We start from the raw sequence: 19,505 nt of genomic DNA, 5'->3' as shown, positions 1-19,505 counted from the left end.
CAACGGCGACGATGGTGAGCCTACCACAACTCCTCCCGACGATAGTACACCTCTAGAACAGGGCAACGGCGACGATGGTGAGCCTACCACAACTCTTCCCGGCGGTGGTAGACCGGGCGACGGCGACGGTGCCAACGACCCGGTAAGTGAATTTCTTTGCGATGCCATTGCTACTGCTCGAACGGTAGGTCTTGATGTCGTGACTGCTCATACATTTCGTGCTCTGAAGGTGAGTCTTGCACTTGTGTGTGCAACTTTATGTCGTGCTCGACTGGTAGGTCCAGTTCCATTCTTTTTGAGCAAGTATACGCAGATAGGCAATCGACTGGTATTCTTGATCCGATGTCCCATCGTAACCTGACGCCGTTCATGCGCGGGTGAGATGGAGCGCGCCTGCTAGGGTCTAAATCGCGCGCTCGAAAGATCTTGCGTCCTTTAGGGTGTCGCAACACGCCAAGAGCTGCCGGCTGTGTGTGCGTGTTGTTCAGGTGAATTTGCCTTCTTTCTGGATTGTGCGAGGCGTCGGCCAGAAGCTTGTTCTTGATGACTTGCTGTCCTCTGGGTTGTCTCGTTCATACGATGTGACATGCCGCGCGCGCTTGAAAGGCCGCTAGCACACTGATTTTGCGCTAGTATGAATTCGATCTTCATCGAAGCCGGACGAGTGTCCATTGTCTCTGGTCTTCCCACAGTATTATACAGAACCTACTGAGCCTTCATATAACTCGGCCTAAAAAAATTCTCAACACTTACTGGCCTGAGAGTTCAGCGAGAGTGTGCAGCAGGCTGACGCGAGCTAGCGTGGCGACTTTCGAAGACCAAGAGGGAAACGATATCTACAATCGCGCACGCAGAGTATTTGTGTACCTCGCCACTCCAAAGCTCAAGTTCACCTTTCTATTCAATTACTTAAACGACCCAACTGGGAGATATCCACGTGACCGTACGAATCCGCTTGGACTTGCGTATCAAGCGAATGACCTTGCTTGCTCGAGATGGTTCCATCGTGTTTGGGTTATACAGGAAGTTGCCCTCGCGCAAATTGTCCACATTTTGACCAGCACCGAGCATATCGTGATTGACGGAAACCGCTGGAACACAGTCTTGCGGCTTCAAGATCTAACAAATGTGAAAGGGCCAAAGAGCAGTCTTCCTGGACCTCTACACTGGGCACCAGGAATGAGAAAACAAGATGGAGGGCCACCTGATTTATTGGAGTGTTTGCTTGCGACCACGGGGTGTGTAGCTTCTGATCCGTGTGACAAAATTTTCGGCATTCTTAGTCTTCTCGACTCTCACGCAAGATCGCTGATTCCGGTCGACTACGCTTTAAAAAGTCACCGTATACGTCATGGCCACTCCGGTCATCATTCTTCAAAGAAACGACTCACGAGTTCTCAGTTACTACTTCGGGTTTCTTTCAACCCCTGACAGTTTTAAATCCGCTTACTTATGGGCGTTTTCCCCTGCTCTCACCCAAGGGTCATATTGGCCGTTTTGGCTTCCTGACTGGGGTAGCCAGGAATTGGGCATACTCCATCTAATTACTCCCCAGTTCAATCGTGATTCGATTGGTTCTTGGAACTGCAACACAGGAAGCTCACCAGCATTTGAAGTGTCGGACGCGCAGAGTGGCTTGCGAGTGATATCACATTTTCTAGATATAATCGAGCAAGACGAAGGGGTATTGAGGACCTCAGCGGGGGATTATGCTCGCGCATCGGAGGAATCCTGGTCCTTTGTTTCTAGCGGAACACATGGCAATTTGCCGGAAAATACGATAGCCCTACCCTTCTACGGCGGCTGTGATTCCGTTCAAAACGACCCGTTACATAAGGAACGAGCGTCCGGGGATCCCTGATCAAGCTTCAGAGCACATTTGGACTTGCTCCTCGCTTACGAGAGAGGGTGTCATGGCTCCGCAAATGGCCGACTGCGCGGTCAAAGGAGTAAGTTTTTGGGAATGCCGAGCCATATGAAGAATTCTGAAGGCAGCTTCCGAAGCAAATCCTGAGCTGACAATGTTTCGTACAAGGCACAGCATCGGTTTCATTTACTCTGGCTTGCGGTTCACGTTGAATGATCGTGCTGTTGCCGCACTCGACGGATTGCGGAACCCGGTTATCCTACGTCAGCTCGGCGAGGGTGAATATAGGATTGTGTGTGACTGCTATCTGATGGCGGCGTTGAAATACGGGGCGTGGAAATTGTCCGGCAGCTGAGGACCCTGGGGTGAGCTACCTGATCCTACGAAACAGCTAGCATCGTGGGTGATAAAGTTACGGTGAAGGATCAGATAAGAAATACAGTCATATCTAGGCGCACAGTGTGATGGGTGAATAGCAGAGATAATGTCTTGCGCGGAAATGTTGGGTTATTTCGGGAACATGTAACTACTTTCCTTATGTGGCGTCGACTATTGAAATCATGTCTCTGTACTCACTTCGCACTCCTCGCCTACCATCTCACCTTCGTTTCACTGCTTATGCTTAATAATTTTGGTATGAATTTGCAACCCAACCCAGTCTTATTTCCTTGTGTCTCCACGAAGATACATCCAGATCGATTAGTAGACGCCTCACACAACCATTCTATACTTTAACAAATCACCCTTCACAATCTCATCTTTCTTCTTCTCCAGCTCCTCCACATCCCAATTACAACTCACAAACCTTCCACTTAGCCACGCCCTCTTCTGCTTGCTCAACCACACACAAAACGCTCCCGCAAGCCCCTCGTCATCGGCCAAAATTCCAGTCCAATTATTTCCTGCGTGGTTCTTCGTCTGCGGCGTTACCACCGCTCCGGGATGCAGCGCAAACCTGTTTCGTCAACGTCAGCACCACCCACCACCCTCTATCCGAAGTGTATGAGAAAAGGATGGGAAACTCACGCCTGCACACCCTCCTTCCTATGGTCATTCGCCACACACTCCATCAACCGCATGACTGCGGCTTTACTCACGTTGTACGCAATCGGCGTTAGATCACTAACGACGCTGTGCGCGGCCATGCTACAGCTCGCAATAATCGTCTGCGGGCCATCTTTCGTCTGAGCCAGCAACGGCACAAACGCCTTGCTCACGCGCCAAACACCGTTGAGATTGATATCCAGGACCCTTGCCCAATCCCCATCCTGCACGATTCCCCTGGGCAGATTACTCTCTTCCGGCGAAGACGGCGTTATGTACGCTGATATCACGCCCGCGTTGGCGATGACGACGTCGACGCGTCCCCATTTCGCACGCACTTCTTGCTCGAGCCTCGCGACGTCGGCGTCGCTCTGCACATCCGCGACAACCTTCAACACCTCAATCTCCCTTCCTCCGCCAGCCGCCACGTTTTTCTTGCTAATACTCGCAATCTCCCCCTCCAGCTTGTCCAGGTCCGATTCCGTGCGCGAGGAAATGGCCAGAGCTGAGCAGCCGGCACGCGCGTACTCGAGGCTGATATGGTAACCCAGACCTTTTCCCGCACCTGTGACTACGACTACAAAGGGCTGGGGCAGGGTGGATGCAGTGTGCGAGATGTTTGCTGGGATTCTGGAGTGGAATGTGGGCGTGAAGTTGAGGCCATAGTGTGCGGGGAGGGCGGAGTTGGAGAAGTCCATGATTCTGTGGGTGATTGGGATCCTGGGAGATTTGTGTGGAAAAAGATGCATTCAGTACACCGAGCTCTGTGGATGGTATTGTTGCGCCGCTGTTGAGGGTGTAAGGGTCGACGTCATCGACGTCGCATGGGGCGACTAGTTGCGATGTAGCCGGCCCCGCTGGTACATATTGATCCACGGAATTGTATGGCCGAACGGCTGGAAATGTCAGAGTCAGTGCTCGTCTCATCCCCGAGACAGACATTTCCCAAGGTCGACGCTGCGGGGTAGTCAAGAACGACCCCTGCAACATTAAATCCTGATAATTATACGATGTCCGCAACCACAAATCTGCACAAGACATTCATATTTGATCGGTCAAGGTGCATACGAGCTGTGTTGCGTTATGAGGAGGCATACGTGTTTCTGTAGTTGGAAATTTTGACCTCACCGTCCAGGGGCATCACGGCGTGCAGTTGCAATCGGTTTCCAAAAGTTGCATTTTCTCAAGAGCACCCCAGCAAGAAACAAAACAAGGCTATCTAGGCAAAACAGAGAATCATACACAAGTTGTCTGCATCGCGAGACAAGTCGTTTTCCTCGATATTAGGGCTGGTGCAGCCCTCTGTAGGCGAAACCCGAGCAGGCCACTCCTTCACGGAGTACGAGGCGCAGACTTGCAAGGTAAGACCTCATTCACCACCAGCACTCCAGGGTAAACTAATACCACCACCCATCATACTAGAACCGGCGGTGGTTGTTGTACCCGTTCCCTTGCTGACCGCCACCATTATTGTGCCCACCACCGCCATATCCTCCCCTTCCTCCTCCACCGCGTCCTCCTCGCTGCTGACCACCATTATTGTACCCACCACCACCTCTACCGCCACCGTTATGTCCCAGAATCTCGTTCGCAGGACGGTAATTCGGCAGCGACGAGCCCTGCGGCGCATGCTGCGGCGGCGGAGCCCAATGTTGCTGGCCGACGGGATGTTGCACAGGTGGTCTACCGTTGCCGCCCCAAGCCTCCAGACCGGGAGGCGGGGGTGGGACCCAGCCTGGAGGTGGAGGAGGCAGCCCGTTCATGCCTGGGATGGGGAACGGTGGCGGCGGGTAGCCAGCAGGTGGCTGGAAGCTGTTGTAGCCGCCGCGTCCAACACTATTGTATCCTCCGCGGTTGTTGTTGTAGCCTCCCCTACCGCCGCGGTCGTTTCCGTAGCCTCCACGGTTATTATTGTTGTAGTTGTCGCCGCCCGAGCGCTGGTTGTTGTGGCTGTGGTAGTCTCCGCGACCGCCGCCGCGACCACCTCGGAAACCGCCTCGGCCGTTTTGCTGGCGGCGAACATTCGTTTCGTCGTTTTCGTTGAGCATCTTCGTAGGCATGTCGACGCCTTTGAGGAGCACGGATTTGTGGGCCGTCTTTGCTTCGATCTTGGGCATCTCATAGTAGACTCTGCTCTAGGTTAATAGGGTTGTAGAATTGTGCGAGCACAGAACGTACCTGATTGACCCGTCTTGCACAATGTCAAACTCTTCGCCATCGGCGTCGAAAGGAGGAACAAGCTGGCTGTCCGGAATGAACATCTCATGCGGCTCGACGTGGCCGTGGAGAGCGTCGCTGTGTTGGTGGTCGATCTGTACCTTCTTCTCACCCTTGCCGTAGATCATCTTGTTCATAGACTGGAAAAGCTTTCCGGTCTGAGAGAACATCAAAGTCTCTTTGCCGAACTCGTTGCGCTTCACCTCGTCTTCAGTGAGTTGGTGGGACTTGGTAGCCATAGCATCAAGCAGCCGCTTCTCATCAATGAAAGGCAGAATGGCGACGCCTTGCCATGCAAACTTCTTTCCATTCAGGTCAATAGTGAAGTCCTCGGGGTAGAAGTCGACAATAGGGCTGTTAGGGTCCGACATGAGAACACGGAACGGCTCTGGGATCGCGTGGTTCGAGGCAGCGGGAAGTACTCCCATGAGTTGCTCGTACGGATGAAAGGGCTTGCCTTTGTTGAACATCTTGTGGGGATCCATATCTGATATCCCAACAAAATCAGAAGCAAAAGGGGCGTAGTGATACGGGAAGTACCAGGTCCACGACTGGCAACCCTGGAAGTAGTACGCAAGCACCCAGCAGAGACCTTCGGTATACGACCGGGCGACCTTACGGCGGAATTCAATGTCGTCAGGCTCTACATTGAACTTCTGCATGTAGTAGCGCTCCTCGTAGCCGGGCTCCCAGAGCTTGACGGTATCCTCCGGCATCTCTCCATCTTTGTTTTGTTGTGATGGCGCTGGCGATTGGGGGACTGCAGGCGTGCTTCCACCTGGGGTACCGTTGTCAGAGTCCTCTATCGCGTCGTGCGCGCGCTTTCCGAGTTGGACAGGCGTTTCTGTGCCGGATCGTGAGGTGGTTTCCGAGTCAGGACCCTCGCTCTCAGCCGGAGGAGCTATACCCTCCGCTTTGGCTTTCATCAGTTCCTTGAGCTTTTGGGCAGCACTCTTGTTAGTTTGGTTCTTGTTCGCCAGCATCTCTTTTGACACAGCACGGACTTCGTTTGATTGGGCATCTTGAGGGGAGAAGAAGGGAATGCCGGCATCGAGGTAGGTGTTCGTGTCCTCTTTGCGACGCTTGGCCGGAGGAGCTTGAGTCCAGGAAGGTTGTCCGTTATTCTTGTTACGATCTCCGAATCGAGCACGTTTCGCTGCTTGTCGATCGGATACCTCTTTGCGCTTGCGAAAAATCTCCGCCTCTTGGCGGGCGAGAGCTCCTAAAATCTGCTCCACGCGGACCATGTTGGGGAAGCCATTCTTGGTTACATAGTCGTCCATCTGCGGTAGCAGGTCGCGCCAGATTTTGGTGAGCAAGTCGATACCCTGATCGCGGATTTCAAGACTGGGAAGATGCGGTAAGAAATCATTACCCACGAAAAAACACATAAAGACCCAGTCGTCCAGTGCTCGCTCTACATCATGTGGAAATTTGCGTCCGGGTGCGTCCATCTCTACTGCGAGGTACTCACGCAGCACATTGATGTGGAGCCAGATGAAAGGCTTGAGGGGATGCTCTGCAGCAGCCCACTCATCCTTGGCCTCCTCTTCGGTCAATTTGGAGCCATCATCGGGGTGAGGGCAATTGGGACGGATGTGTCCCTTGCGACCGCACTTGGTGCAGCTCTTATCTTTGCCAGAATCGAAGAAGACATCCTCTCGCAACACGCGGAAGTGGGGCTCATGAGTGGCAAGACCCAACATGATGAGATCGGCGTCTAGACCATAAATGACATGACGAGTGTTGGGGTTGTGCGTGGGCATAGCGCGTTGAGAGCGAATGAAGTTCATGATCTTGTGTTCACCTTCACCGGGCACAGAGGCATCAGAAATGATGACTTTCATGTCTCTCCAAGAAGGATCAGTTGTGAACTTGTAGGCACACCAGTACTGCAAGCTCTCAGCCAGCAGAAACATGAAAGGTGTGCCAGGTGTGATGGCGTTGGAATCCCAGGTCTTCTCAATGACCTGCTCCAGACTTGTAATGTCCTCGCCACGGCTGGCCTTTTGAGAGTTGAGCAGCTTTTGGAATTCTGCCTTCTCCTCGTCTTTTTCCTTGGCTTCTCTAGCTGAACGGAAGCGACGCGAGCGCTGCTGGTTCATCTTGGCACGCGGGGCGACGCCGTCGACAGCCAGATACAGTAGCTTGCGCGGGCGAACCATGCCGACAACGCGATCAGTGTACTCAAAGATGGCAAGCATCATGTCTGCCTCAGTCTTGGGGGCAGGCTTGTCCTCGGGATGGGAGCAAGGATGCACGATGCCGTTCATGTCCAAGTACAAATTGTCGAACTCCTCGCCGTTAGGGTTGGCTTGGGTGCGGTCGACGGGTATGCTTTCATCGCCGACCTTCTTGGGCAAGTCTTCGACAACACTTGAGATGATCTTGGGGTATTTCTGGCTGAGCCAGCGAAACATGGCGGGGACACCCATATTGACAGCGGGCGCTCACGGCGCAGGTGGATGTAATGTGGTGGGTGTTGGGGTGGGCGGCACGGCTACGGCGATGCGGAAGATGCGTATATGGCAGCGCGCCACGCAGTTGAGAAGCACTAGACACTTGATGAAATGTATGTAGTGTGGGACGGGCTCCAGCAAGCACTACAGGCAGTTGCTGTTGAAGTGAGCGACAGAAACGGAAGGCGCGAGACAGTCCCGGATGCTGCGGCGTCGGCGACCTTTCCGGTAGGAAAATGAGATGACGCGACCTAGATGGGCGCGTTGAGTAATGCAGAGACACCCCCAGCGAAGACTGTGCGACGTGTTGCGAGGCGGGCGAGGGTGAAGGACAAAAGAGTCGCGATCGCAGGAGACCTTTCAGCGCGCCAAGCCTGGGCACTAGCGCGCGGAGTCTCGGACCCTGCGCCGCCGATGCGGCCTGCTCCGAATCACATTGAATTTATGAGAGAACAGAACAGCTGTATAGCTGAGGCCAGAACTAGCATCCGCGTCTTGGAGTCTGCTGCCCATTGTACAGGAGCATATCGCTAAACCCCGCCAGACCACACGCAAGGAGCCCCCACTTGTACAACAACTCAAGCACGCCATGATCCGGTAGACGAGGCACACCGCCAACATGTTCCAGGCGCCGGCCAAACAGACGGCAACCGACACCATCAGCACCCTCTGCGGCCGCCTCGCGAGCGCAACCCTCCTCGAGGACCGTCGCGCGGCTATCCTCGGCCTCCGGAGCTTTGCAAAGGAGTATCCAGCGTCGGTAGCCTCGGGGTCCCTCCGCGAGCTGATCGCAGCTCTGAACCGAGATGCAGAGGATGTGGACACAATCAAGGTGGTGCTGGAGACGCTGCTGATGCTCTTCAATCCGAATGAGCAAAGTGTAGGCCACTGCAGTGCCCTGGATAGAGGCCGTGCTAACAGCAGCAGCCAGAAGCTTCGGAAGAGATTGCGCTCTGGCTGGCCGATGAGTTCACACAGGTATGCTTTTCCCTCTGCTGCCGCTGCCCGTGCTGAGCTTATGGTAGCGGCAAGATAACATAACTATCCTCCTTGGCCTCATCGACACCGACGACTTCTACTCGCGCCTATACTCGCTCCAGCTCATTCGAGCCATCTCCGACGCGCGACCCGAACGTACCCAGGAATGTATCCTCACTGGAGTTGGCAAGGTGGTGGCCACGCTGGACGACCACCGGGATGCTGTCCGCACCGAAGGCCTGGTCCTTTTGAACGACCTCTCGCGCACCTCGGAAGAGCTCCAGAAGCTCATCGTCTTTGAAAATGCCTTCGACAAGATCTTCAACCTCATTCAGGCCGACGGGTCGCTCACACAAGGCACCATTGTCGTCCAGGACTGCTTGTCGTTGCTTGCGAATCTTGTGCGGTTCAACACGTCCAACCAAACCGCCTTTCGCGAGATGGGACATGTGGCAAGGCTCGCAGCCCTGCTTCCCGGGGCCAAGAAACCCAAGAAGGCGCGGCCTGGTATGGAAGAAGAGGACGATTGGGTCAGCCCGCAGGCGGACAAGAACCTCTGGGGACTACTGGCCATCTTGCGCATGTTTCTGGTCCGTGGCAGTATCAGCACGCTTCCCAATCAGAATGCGTTTGTGAAGCACGGCATACTGCAGCAAGTTGTCAACATGGCGTTTGGTCCTGCTTCGGCAACACCTATAAAGATTGAGTCCTTGAACGTTTGCGCGGATATGATTAGAGCCAACGCTCGGTTGCAAGAAGGCTTTGCACAGCTACAAGTACGACCCATCGTCGAGCCTGTCACTAACGGTGCAACTTCTCCGAACGAACCACCAACCGTGTACATCATTGATGCACTTCTCGATCTTGCTCTCACCCCAGCTTCAAATGACATATTTGATGTCCGTTTTGCCGCCTGCGAGTGCATCAAAGCCTACATCTTCAACCATCTCCAGATCAAAGCCCATTTTCTGCGCAGAGCCATCGGTGGCCACCTTGATGGCGCCGACGAGACCGCGAATGCCCTCACCACCCTACTCAGTGGGCCGCAAAGCTCGCAAGTGATCGACCCGTACCGGACATGGTTCGCTGCGGTTCTCGTCTTCCACCTAATCTACGATGACCGTGAAGCCAAAAATGAACTCATGCAGGTCGTCGAAGGCGATGCGGAGAGCGGTGAGGAGGTTGTGACATGCATCCAGACCTTGACTGGAAACTTGATCGCAAGCTTGCAGCTTGGAGAGGACGAGCGGATACCAATTGCCTATTTGATGCTGTTAGCAGGCTGGCTCTTCGAGGACGCCGCCGCTGTAAACGATTTTTTGGGCGAAGCAAGCAGCTTGCAGAGCCTGATCCAAACAATCCAGAAGCCTGGCCAGGATCTGACGGTTGTTCGCGGCTTGTGCGCGTCGCTACTTGGCATCATCTACGAGTTCTCTACCAAGGACTCGCCAGTGCCAAGACGAGACTTGCAATCGCTGTTGACTTCGAAGCTGGGTCGGGAAAAGTACCTTAATGCTATCGCAGAACTTCGCCATCATCCTGATGTTCGGGACTTCGAAGTCATCCCACAAGCTTCGGGGGGTGCTCTGCCAAATGTCTTTTTCGATGAGACCTTTGTAGACTTCTTGAAGGATAACTTTAGCCGCCTATCTCGCGCCATCGATAGAGACCCTGTCAAAGAGATCCTTCAGTCGCATGACGGCATCGATCGCGATCTCGTTGACTCGCTGCGTGGGCAAATAGACGAAAAGCAGCACGCTATCGAACAGCTCCAGGCCGATAAATTAACACTGGAACAAAAAGTCAACCAGGAGAACGCAGAGCGTCGAAAGATCGAGGACAATGCCCAGCAACAACTCCACAATATCAAGCGCATCAATGAAGAACTCCATAGGAATCACGAAAACGACACGAGGAAAGCAGAACGCGAACACAAACAGGCGTCGCTTGAGCTGGAGAACAAGTACAACTTGCAAATTGTCGCGCTGAATAACAAGGTGCAACAGGCTACCAAGGAGACTCAAATTGCAGTGGCAAAGACAAAGCGGGAATACGAGGACAAGCTTCGTCAAGAAAACAGAGTTCGTGGCGAGATTGAGGAGCGGCTGGGAGCATTAGAGCGCAGCCTCCAGGAAGCAGGTCGCGCACACCAGGAGGCGATGGAAGCCAACAGTGCGCTTGAGAAGCGGCACCGTGACGAAATCAGCTCTCTTGAACAAAGGCATCGGGATGAAGTGGGCGCCGTCACATTGGAGAAGGGTGAGTGAAGTTGTTCATGAACAGCTCCGCGCCGTACTAACAACATACTCAGGCACGCTCGAGACCCAGATACAAGAAAACGAAGCGCAGATCAAGAAGCTCAAATCCGAGAAAGACGCCCTCCAAAGCACTTTTGACAAGTCCATCTCCTCTTCGAAGGACCTCCAGTCCACGGTGGACAAGCTCAAGTCCGAGATTCAGGAGCTTAAAACCAAAGTCCAAGACCAGACATGGAAGGTCAAGGATGCGGAAGAGAAGATGCGTAAGGCTGATGCCGCGGTCAAAGAAAAGGATGAGAAGCTGAAGAAGGCCGAGGCGGCAGCCAAGGAGAAGGAAGAGGCGCGCGCGGCGGCGCAGACGGAGTTGGATGATTTGTTTGTGGTGCTTGGGGATTTGGAGGAGAAGAGGGCGAGGGATAAGAAGAGGCTTAAGGAGCTTGGGGAGGAGGTGAGTGAGGCGGACGATGATGACGACGATGAAGAAGATGAAGAAGATGAAGACGAGGATGAAGAATAGGTATCTGCATTCTTATAATGGATGGAGATTTGCCTCGCGCAAAAGCTGTTACCGTGAAGGTTTATATCTCCCTCATTCGTGATGCCGGTGCAAGACGGAAGGAGCTCTAAAGCCGATGACCTAGTGAGCCCAGTAGCAACTCTAACCCGAGCAGCCACTCGTCCGTACATTTCCCATCCATCTCGTACCCCCGCCACGCTCACCCGTCGATCCACGGTATCATACCTAATCTGCTCCCTGCGGAGGTTGTCTGCAGTGTGGTTGGCACACACTCCGCTACCACTCCTGTAGCAGCCCGGCAGGCCGCGTAACGCAGTGACGTCATAGGTATTAGACGTACACATTTCTACCTCCAGGTGCCAGGTATCCAGCGCACGATGATATGCACGCGCTTCCGTATCGAGCTGCAAAGTGCAACCAATTGCTAGGCCCGTGCCTCATCGCCACGACGTACTCGCCTAAGTCGCCTGGTCACATCATTCGATGTTGCCGTGCGTCTACATCATCTTCCCGGGATCGCTGCGCATCGCTGTGCGTGCATCGTTTCAAGCAAGCAGATGCCGACACTAGCGCGCATGCTGGCGCGGTCACACCCGCGCCTCGACCAAGGAAAGCAGGGAAGCTTGTCGGTGCTTGGTAAAGCTTGTGTCTTGGGGTCCCTGTCTGCGGACAGTCAATTTGCCCAACGTGGACTGGCGTGAAGTTTAGGAAGGCCACGGTGGGGAGGGAGGAGTGTTTTGTGGCGGGTTGGCTGGCGCCTGGCGTACGGCTACGGTGGGGTCGTCTACTAGCCGTGGGCGATAAGAGCGTACTGTGTATGGGGAGTGTGTGGGGGAGAGTGTGCGGGCGAGCAGGTTTGCTTCAGGTACGACGTGTGCGTATGATGCCATGGGGACCGACAGGTATATCTAAGGCGGCTCTCGGGGTGCTGCCGTCTCTCATACCATTCTCAGCAACCTTTCAACCACCCCACGACAGTACGAACAACGATATCAGTACTTCTTTTCCCTGACATAAACATCACAACCACGAAAGCATCATGTCCTCCTTCCAGCGCATCGCCCTTCCGCGTAACCCAGTGTACAAAGCAAATGGCACGAAATCGTACCTCCATGCCATGCGAAAGTGTACGCTTAGCTTTCCCATTCTCCTGCTTCTTTTTCTAATGTAAGGTCTAGATGGCTTTCATCCCACCAAACCAGGCCCCTACTTCCAAGCGAAGCAGTTCCAGCCCCAGGGAAAATTCGGCCGCGTAGGAGGCCGTATGCGGTCACACTACGTCCTCGCCAAACGACACCATCACCCAAGCTCTTCCCAAGGAGCCACCGGAGGGGCCACACAACCAACAAGCGGATCAGATGGCGACGTTGGTGAGGTTCCGGCCGAGGATATCCAGAACGACTCGCTGTATCTGTGCGAGGTCGGCATCGGCTCCCCGGTGCAAAAATTGTACCTTGATTTCGACACTGGATCAAGTGATCTCTGGGTTCGTTTTTTATTTCACTTCACGCGTGGAAAATTGTGCTGATATGATGTGATAGGTCTGGTCTACGGAGCTACCGTCGAATATCCTCAGCCAGGCGAACAAAGACAACCAGCAAGTTGCTTTTGACTCGAGCAAGTCGAGCACGTTCAAGAAGCTCAGCGGAGAGACGTGGAAGATCTCGTATGGCGACTCAAGCAGTGCGAGTGGAGACGTAGGGACTGACACCGTTGATCTTGGAGGCCTGAAAGTGGAAGGTCAGGCGGTCGAATTAGCGAAGGAGCTGAGCCAGCAGTTTGCCCAGGTACGTTTGCTTTGGTTCTGTGGGACGGGCAACCCTAAGGCGTACCCTGACACAATTCACAGGGTAACGGCAGCGGTCTGTTGGGTCTCGCGTTCAGCTCCATCAACACCGTCTCCCCAAAACCACAGAAGACGCCGGTCGACAACATCATCGCGCAGAAGGGCGCAGGCGAGCAAGTCTTCACCGCATATTTAGGGAGCTGGCGGGACAGCGACGAAGCCGATAAGGGCGAGGTAACCTACACCTAACCCCCTTCGCTTATCCTTCCCGCAGCACGCTGACACGCAGCAGAGTTTCTATACCTTCGGTTATATCGACTCAGCGACTCTCACTGCCGCCGGTGCCACCGAGTCCAGCATCAACTACGCCGACGTCGACAACAGCCAGGGCTTCTGGCAAATCGCGTCCGCCAGCGCAACCATCAACGGCAAGACGCTGTCCCGCACCTCCAATACCTCCATAATGGACACTGGCACCACCCTGTGCCTCGTCGATGACTCCTTGGTAGAAGAAGTCTACGCCGCGATCCCAGGCGCAAAGTACGACCAGTCTAACCAGGGCTACATCTTCCCCTCCTCTACCTCTGCCGACGACCTTCCGACCATCACGCTAGCCATCGGAGATGCTCAAGTAGAATTCCAGAAGGAGGACCTGGGCTTTGCGGATGCAGGAAATGGTATGTTGTATGGCAGCATCCAGTCCAGAGGTAGCATGGACATGGACATCTACGGCGACGCGGTGTTGAAGGCTATGTACGCGGTCTTCGACATGAATAATGGCAGCCCGAGATTTGGCTTCGTGCAGCGCAAGGAGGAAACGCAGAACACGACTGTACCGCCGCAGTAAGCGAGCCGGTGAGGTGTGGTGTTGGCAAGATGTACTACGATATTCTACGATGTTGAATGACTTCGGGGTCTCAATTTGCCTACTGGCTTGTCACTGTTACTGCAGCTATCGATAATGATGACGCTCCAGCTCACACTTATGTGCGGAGTGTCGCGATACAAGGACGTGTGTGATCGTATCTTCGTGTTTTTCGAACAGCGGCTCTCACCATGGTGGGTTGCCGCGTCGTCTTGGCCCTCTCTGACCTTCTGACATGCTTCTGACATGCGAAAAAATCATCTGATAGGTCCACAACACCTATGTTCGACTTCCACGAAGTGGACGGAAACACCTTATTCATTGAAGTGGTCTCAGCTTTGACGCGACCTTCTCTCTATGTTATTGTGCGTCCGTCCAGAAACCACTCCTCAGAACTGTTCGAAGCTCAAATTGCAATGGCCGCCGCAGCTACGAGGCCCACCCTCGCCGTGTTCGGCGCAACAGGGCACCAAGGCGGCGCCATCGTATCGCACTTCCTCTCTCTGCCTAACCCGCCCTACACCATCCGCGCGCTGACCCGCAGCCCCACTTCCCAGAAGGCACGCAGGCTCGCAGACGCCGGCGTCGATGTCGTCCACGCCGACCTAGACCATGTCGACTCTCTCAAACGCTCGATGCAGGGCGCTGAAGCGGTGTTTCTCGTCACGGACTTCTTCTCTTGCCCAGACCCAGGCGCGGAGCACGAAGTCGCGCAGGCCAAAAGGGTACTGGACATTCTCGCGGCGAGCCGCACGCTTAAGCATCTGGTTTACTCGTCCCTCCCGTCCATTAGCGCAGCAAGTAGTGGCAGGTACCGATCGGTTGTGCACTTCGACGGCAAAGCCTCGGTGGTGGATTGGTTGCAGCAAACGCACGAGGAGCTGTGGGGGAAGACGACGGTGCTCTGGGTGGGCACGTACATGCAGCTGTGGATGCAGTTTCCGCATGTGTTTGCGCCGAGGAAGGTGGTGAATGGGGGAGGCGAAGAGATTTGGCAGTGGAACACGGTGTTCTACCCGCATACGAAATTACCGCTTGTGGACGTCAAGGATGTGGGCGTTGCTGCCAGGACTATTTTGGAAGGAGGCGAGGAGTGCATGGGACAGACGCTGAGTCTAGTTGCGCCTGAGCTAGTGACGGCGGAAGAGCAGCTGCGTGTTTGGGGCGAGGTCGTGGGGAAGGATGTGGTGTTTAGACATGTTAGTGAGGAAGAGAGTTGGGAGGCGATTGAGACGTTGCGGATGGAAGAGTACTTGGCGAAGGATGTTTGGGAGACTGGGTAGGTGAATTTGTGCTTTTGGGTATCAAAGGGATGTGAGGTTCTCGCCGAGGTTCTCGCCGAGGTCTCCATTCCTACTGTGTTGATGTCGGACTGACTTCGTTTGCAATGTAGGTTGGCGTTTCGCGATTGCGAGGGACGGCTGTTGCATGGAGAGGGGGTGCTGCAGATGAGCGAGGTGAGTGAATTTGAGTGCGCGCTTAGTCTTTCGCGCGCCCTTTTCTGTATGCTTGAGTGGCGTGCGGTACGATGAGGCAAAATCCGTGGGAGAGGTGTTTCTTTGTCGATTTCCGACCTGTAGCGACCAGGGCTGACTTTGATGTAGATTCTACCGATTGACGAGAAGTTGACCACTTGGAGAGAGTACCTGAAGAAAGAAGATTGGGGCGCGTTTGTCATAGGTTGACGGTTGGGCAAGCGTCCAGGAGTCTTCGTCTCTACCTTTCCCGACCGTGCTGTGCCGAACACGGAATCACGTGAAAGGAACAATGAACATTAAAAATAGATGGCAGGTTTGTAAAGTCTGACAAACTGTTGTGCACAGTGCTTGATATTGACGCTGGACATGGATGTGCTCGCCAAGTATGACATCTTCCTCATTCTTTTAGGCTGATTTTTTCTTGATCTAGGTCGCCCGCAATACCTACAGCCTAATAGAACCGAGCCAACGACTGTGGACAATTCAGCTATTATCTTCACCTCTCCATACTTTATCGTATTTTAGGCACTGGAGGCGGAGGTGCATTTTCCTCCAACGTTGTTCACGAGCGAATCCAAAAGTGGCAAAAGCCCCAGGTCAATCACCCAATGAACTGCTGCAACACCCCCACATGCACAAAAGCCTCCTGAAGTCAACGTTAGTGCACATGAGGGTCTTTCATACACCCTATAATATAGCTCTACCGAATGCCTATACGAGTAGGTCTTGTAGCAACCCTGCGCGCCGCAGATTAATCGCGACTAGCGAGTACCCAATGCGGCAAGTGAACGGAGGATATCCCTCGGTAGAGGATCGGTACATGGGTCGCGGACATACACACATATCACATCATTGATAAGGCTCCACTTACAGCGGTCGCATCCGAGAGTACACGATGGTGGAGGGCCTTTGTGAAAGGTATATTTCGCGGGTCTCCCTGCGCAGATCGTTTGGTTGCACCCACGACAAACCATGAGCGACGCAGATTCTTTCACCGAAGTGGCGAGGCGAGCTTCCAGATACGATGGAGATGCGAAAGCTGCGCGTACGGATGGGCACCATGCGGACCCTGCAAAGGTGCAGAAGGGCGCCGATGCAGCACTTAATCTGATCGGTGGAGCTGGGATTGTACGTCAAGAGATAGACGTCGAAACGAACAAGCGACTGCTACGAAAGATCGACCTACACGTTATGCCTTTGATATGCATAGTGTATTTTCTGCAGTACATTGACAAGACGGCTATCTCGTACGCAAGTGTGACTGGAATCATCGAAAGCACGCACTTGTACGGCAACCAGTTCAACTGGGTGGCATCTATCTTCTTCTTTGGGTAAAACTCCCCATAAGGCGGTCCTCTATCGATTCTAACCAAGAGATAGCCAACTCGCGTTCGAATTTCCAACCATCCGCCTGATACAGCTCTTCCCCCTCGCACGCTACGTCTCCGTCAACGTAACCATCTGGGGTGCTCTCCTCGCCTCTCTCGCCGCCTGCAAGTCATATACTTCCCTCCTAGTATGCCGGTTCCTGCTTGGTGCAGCAGAGGCGGTCGTCGTCCCCGCATGGGTAATCTTCACATCCCAATGGTACACAAAGAACGAACAAGCCTTCCGCGTCGGCATCTGGTTTTCAACCTGCGGCGCCGCCCAAATGTTCGGCGGCTACTTCGCCTACGGCATTTCCAAGCACGTCGGCAGTGATCCCTCCGCTGCACTCCGAGGTTGGCAGATAATCTTCCTCTTCCTCGGGCTACTGACCGCCTGCGTCGGCATCGCGTTCTGGTTCGTCTTCCCGGACTCACCAGAGCACGCTCGATTCCTCACACAAGAAGAGAAGACTGCCCACATCGAAAGGATTCGTGGGAACGAACAGGGCATCGGAAGCCGCACATTCAAATGGAATCAGTTTTTGGAAGCTTTGACAGACCCCATGACCTGGCTCTACGCCTTCTGGATCTTCGCCGCCAACATCCCAAACTCCATCGCCACCTCCTTCGGCAACATCCTCGTCAAAGGCATGGGGTACACCTCACAACAATCCCTCCTTCTCGTGACACCTTTAGGTGCTTACGAAATTGTCGCGCTAGTTGGCCTGACCTGGATTGCGATGAAGAGAGAACAGCGGCTGTACGCGTGCATTGCGGGACACGTGCCGGCGATTGTGGGCGCTGTGTTAATGGCGACGACAAGCAAGGCGCCTGCGCTGGTGGGGTATTATCTGAGTGGGGGGATACCGATTGGGTGGACGACAATCTTGGGCTTGCAGGCGAGTAATGTGGCGGGCAGCACGAAGAAGATTACTGTTAGTGTCATTGGGACGATTGCGTATACTGGTAAGTATCACAATCACAAGGGTTGGACGCATGCTAATCCAATGCAGTTGGAAATATTATATCGCCCCACACATTCCAGGCTCGCGATGCGCCGCGCTATCTGCCAGCGAAGATTTCTATTGTTATTCTGTACTTTCTCATTACGTGCGATTTAATACTGATGCGGTGGGTGTTTGTAAGGAGGAATAGACAGAGAGATGAAGAGAGGGAAGCGAAGGGGGATGCATGGAAAGTTGAGGACAATCACGAATTTCTGGACTTGACGGACTTGGAGAACAGAGAGTTCAGATATGCTGTATAGAGTGCTGTAGTATCCTGCATTGACCTTGCCAACAAAGCCCATTGTCACATCGATCGCCACCCTCGGTGTACACAGATGTGTCTAAGCGCCCGCGATTCCTTTCCTCTGTGACGGTCATGCTCAGTGCTCATCATCGGCCACATGGTCACGGAGCAGAAGCTGGTATTTATGGACATCCATCCTGGGTAGTCCGTGAAGCACCCGAATCCATCGATTCGCCATCTGGAAAAGCAAGGTGGCATCCAGTCCAATGGAGCTGCCGGCAAAAGCAAACTTCTTGTAGCGACAAGGCCAGTCGACTATGAGGCGGCACAGTGGGTCCTTGGTGGATAGTTTCGCGAATTCAAGATTGAATGTAGAGTACAAAGGGAAGAACTTGCTAGAGTGAAAGTGATGGAACAGAGTGCGCAGGGTGACTTTCCGGAAGGAGGTAAGCTGATACACGTCTCCGAAGACGTAGAGCTTCACCAAAACATCCACAATACTGCTCCATCGACCGAGAAGGCCACCCTACGTACGGTTGCGGGAGTTCTCATAATGTGCAACCAATTCTTTGTCGTCATTGCAAGCCGCACTGCGAAGCCGCCGGTGATAGAGCCAATGGACGAAGATTTCAAACAAAGGAGCCTCGACGACCTTCAAGGTAACTGTCTTCGGCTCAGTTTCGGCGAAACCTCTTTGAAGTGCCGCGCGGAAGAACTTCGAGTAATGTGTAAGGAGCGTCTCGTGGACGAGGAACATGTGCATGGTGAGGCCAACAATCACCGTGGCAAATTTCTGCTCAGCGCTCCTAATGCAAGATTAGCGGCTAGCTATCCAGAGCGGGTCAGAGGTTGAAGTGTACGAGATGCGTGGGCGGCTGCGGGAGAAAATGGAACGTTGGGACTGGCAGCTGGGGAGTTGGTGCCACGTCGGGCGGCCTGCCTTTGTCGGGACATTGGTCAAGAAAGGTTTTTGTAGTAGAGAGGGGTCGATGTTGAGAGAAACGGCACCCGAAAGTCGCAGAGGGAGCGATTCGCCGCGACTGCTCGATCCCCTTCATCCTCATGTCACCTCCATCTTCACGTCACCTTCATCTTCACTCCCATCTTCACCCATTCACCAGCACGTAGCTAGGCGGCTATCTTTTCGCACCTGATGTTTCAGATCCTCAAGGGAGACCGGTTAAAGGAAGGAGTGAATGTGACCTACATCACACAAATGATTGTCTACGGGCAGGGTGAGAGCCCAAGGTGCCGACAGTTATACGTGTGACGTCCTGGTGTTGCATGGAAGATGGTGAACATTGGGCTTCTGTGCCAGAAGACGATACCTTCTAGATGATGTGTTGCTTGAGAAAGCAACCAATGCCGACATACATGACCGGTGTAGATAGATGTGCAGATGGTGTACTCTAGAGAGC

General features: G+C 53.9%; 7 protein-coding genes across 7 annotated transcripts; 4 read left to right on the top strand and 3 right to left on the bottom strand.

Moving 5' to 3' along the window:
* Window positions 1-2,508: 2,508 nt before the first annotated feature.
* On the bottom strand, window positions 2,509-3,814 carry CC84DRAFT_1159693 (NAD(P)-binding protein). Its single transcript, XM_018177299.1, has 2 exons — window positions 2,894-3,814; window positions 2,509-2,822 (listed from the first exon to the last, which is right to left on the bottom strand). The coding sequence occupies exons 1-2, from the start codon at window positions 3,607-3,609 to the stop codon at window positions 2,579-2,581; spliced, it is 960 nt and encodes a 319-aa protein (XP_018042732.1). The 5' UTR covers window positions 3,610-3,814; the 3' UTR covers window positions 2,509-2,578.
* Window positions 3,815-4,068: 254 nt separating this feature from the next.
* CC84DRAFT_113980 (uncharacterized protein) lies at window positions 4,069-5,077 on the bottom strand. Its single transcript, XM_018176256.1, has one exon. It carries the CDS (start codon window positions 5,026-5,028, stop codon window positions 4,330-4,332), a length of 699 nt encoding a protein of 232 aa, XP_018042731.1. The 5' UTR covers window positions 5,029-5,077; the 3' UTR covers window positions 4,069-4,329.
* Window positions 5,078-8,054: 2,977 nt separating this feature from the next.
* Window positions 8,055-11,367, top strand: CC84DRAFT_1108689 (intracellular protein transport protein-like protein). The gene is made up of 4 exons (XM_018175205.1): window positions 8,055-8,467; window positions 8,515-8,565; window positions 8,613-10,824; window positions 10,877-11,367. The coding sequence occupies exons 1-4, from the start codon at window positions 8,207-8,209 to the stop codon at window positions 11,338-11,340; spliced, it is 2,988 nt and encodes a 995-aa protein (XP_018042730.1). The 5' UTR covers window positions 8,055-8,206; the 3' UTR covers window positions 11,341-11,367.
* Window positions 11,368-12,379: 1,012 nt separating this feature from the next.
* CC84DRAFT_1078835 (aspergillopepsin A precursor) lies at window positions 12,380-13,973 on the top strand (the record flags this gene model as incomplete). Its single annotated transcript, XM_018173813.1, has 5 exons — window positions 12,380-12,467; window positions 12,519-12,826; window positions 12,882-13,127; window positions 13,190-13,360; window positions 13,419-13,973. The coding sequence occupies 5 exons, from the start codon at window positions 12,380-12,382 to the stop codon at window positions 13,971-13,973; spliced, it is 1,368 nt and encodes a 455-aa protein (XP_018042729.1).
* A 461-nt stretch (window positions 13,974-14,434) lies between these two features.
* Window positions 14,435-15,205, top strand: CC84DRAFT_1051009 (NAD(P)-binding protein; the record flags this gene model as incomplete). Its single annotated transcript, XM_018173478.1, has 1 exon — window positions 14,435-15,205. A coding segment is annotated over one exon (771 nt), but the record flags the coding sequence as incomplete, so codon positions are not given.
* A 1,236-nt stretch (window positions 15,206-16,441) lies between these two features.
* On the top strand, window positions 16,442-18,121 carry CC84DRAFT_1226559 (major facilitator superfamily transporter; the record flags this gene model as incomplete). The annotated part of the gene is made up of 3 exons (XM_018183590.1): window positions 16,442-16,800; window positions 16,850-17,802; window positions 17,850-18,121. 3 exons carry the CDS (start codon window positions 16,442-16,444, stop codon window positions 18,101-18,103), a joined length of 1,566 nt encoding a protein of 521 aa, XP_018042727.1. The 3' UTR covers window positions 18,104-18,121.
* Window positions 18,122-18,388: 267 nt separating this feature from the next.
* CC84DRAFT_1068612 (uncharacterized protein) lies at window positions 18,389-18,886 on the bottom strand (the record flags this gene model as incomplete). The annotated part of the gene is made up of 2 exons (XM_018173648.1): window positions 18,389-18,590; window positions 18,618-18,886. Coding segments are annotated over 2 exons (471 nt in total), but the record flags the coding sequence as incomplete, so codon positions are not given.
* Window positions 18,887-19,505: the final 619 nt, after the last annotated feature.

This window comes from Paraphaeosphaeria sporulosa, assembly GCF_001642045.1.
Source record: "Paraphaeosphaeria sporulosa strain AP3s5-JAC2a unplaced genomic scaffold CC84scaffold_1, whole genome shotgun sequence".
In the NCBI taxonomy this organism is placed as follows: domain Eukaryota; kingdom Fungi; phylum Ascomycota; class Dothideomycetes; order Pleosporales; family Didymosphaeriaceae; genus Paraphaeosphaeria; species Paraphaeosphaeria sporulosa.
The sequence above is the reverse complement of the archived record's forward strand: the minus strand, read 5'-3'. Positions and strand labels throughout refer to the sequence as shown.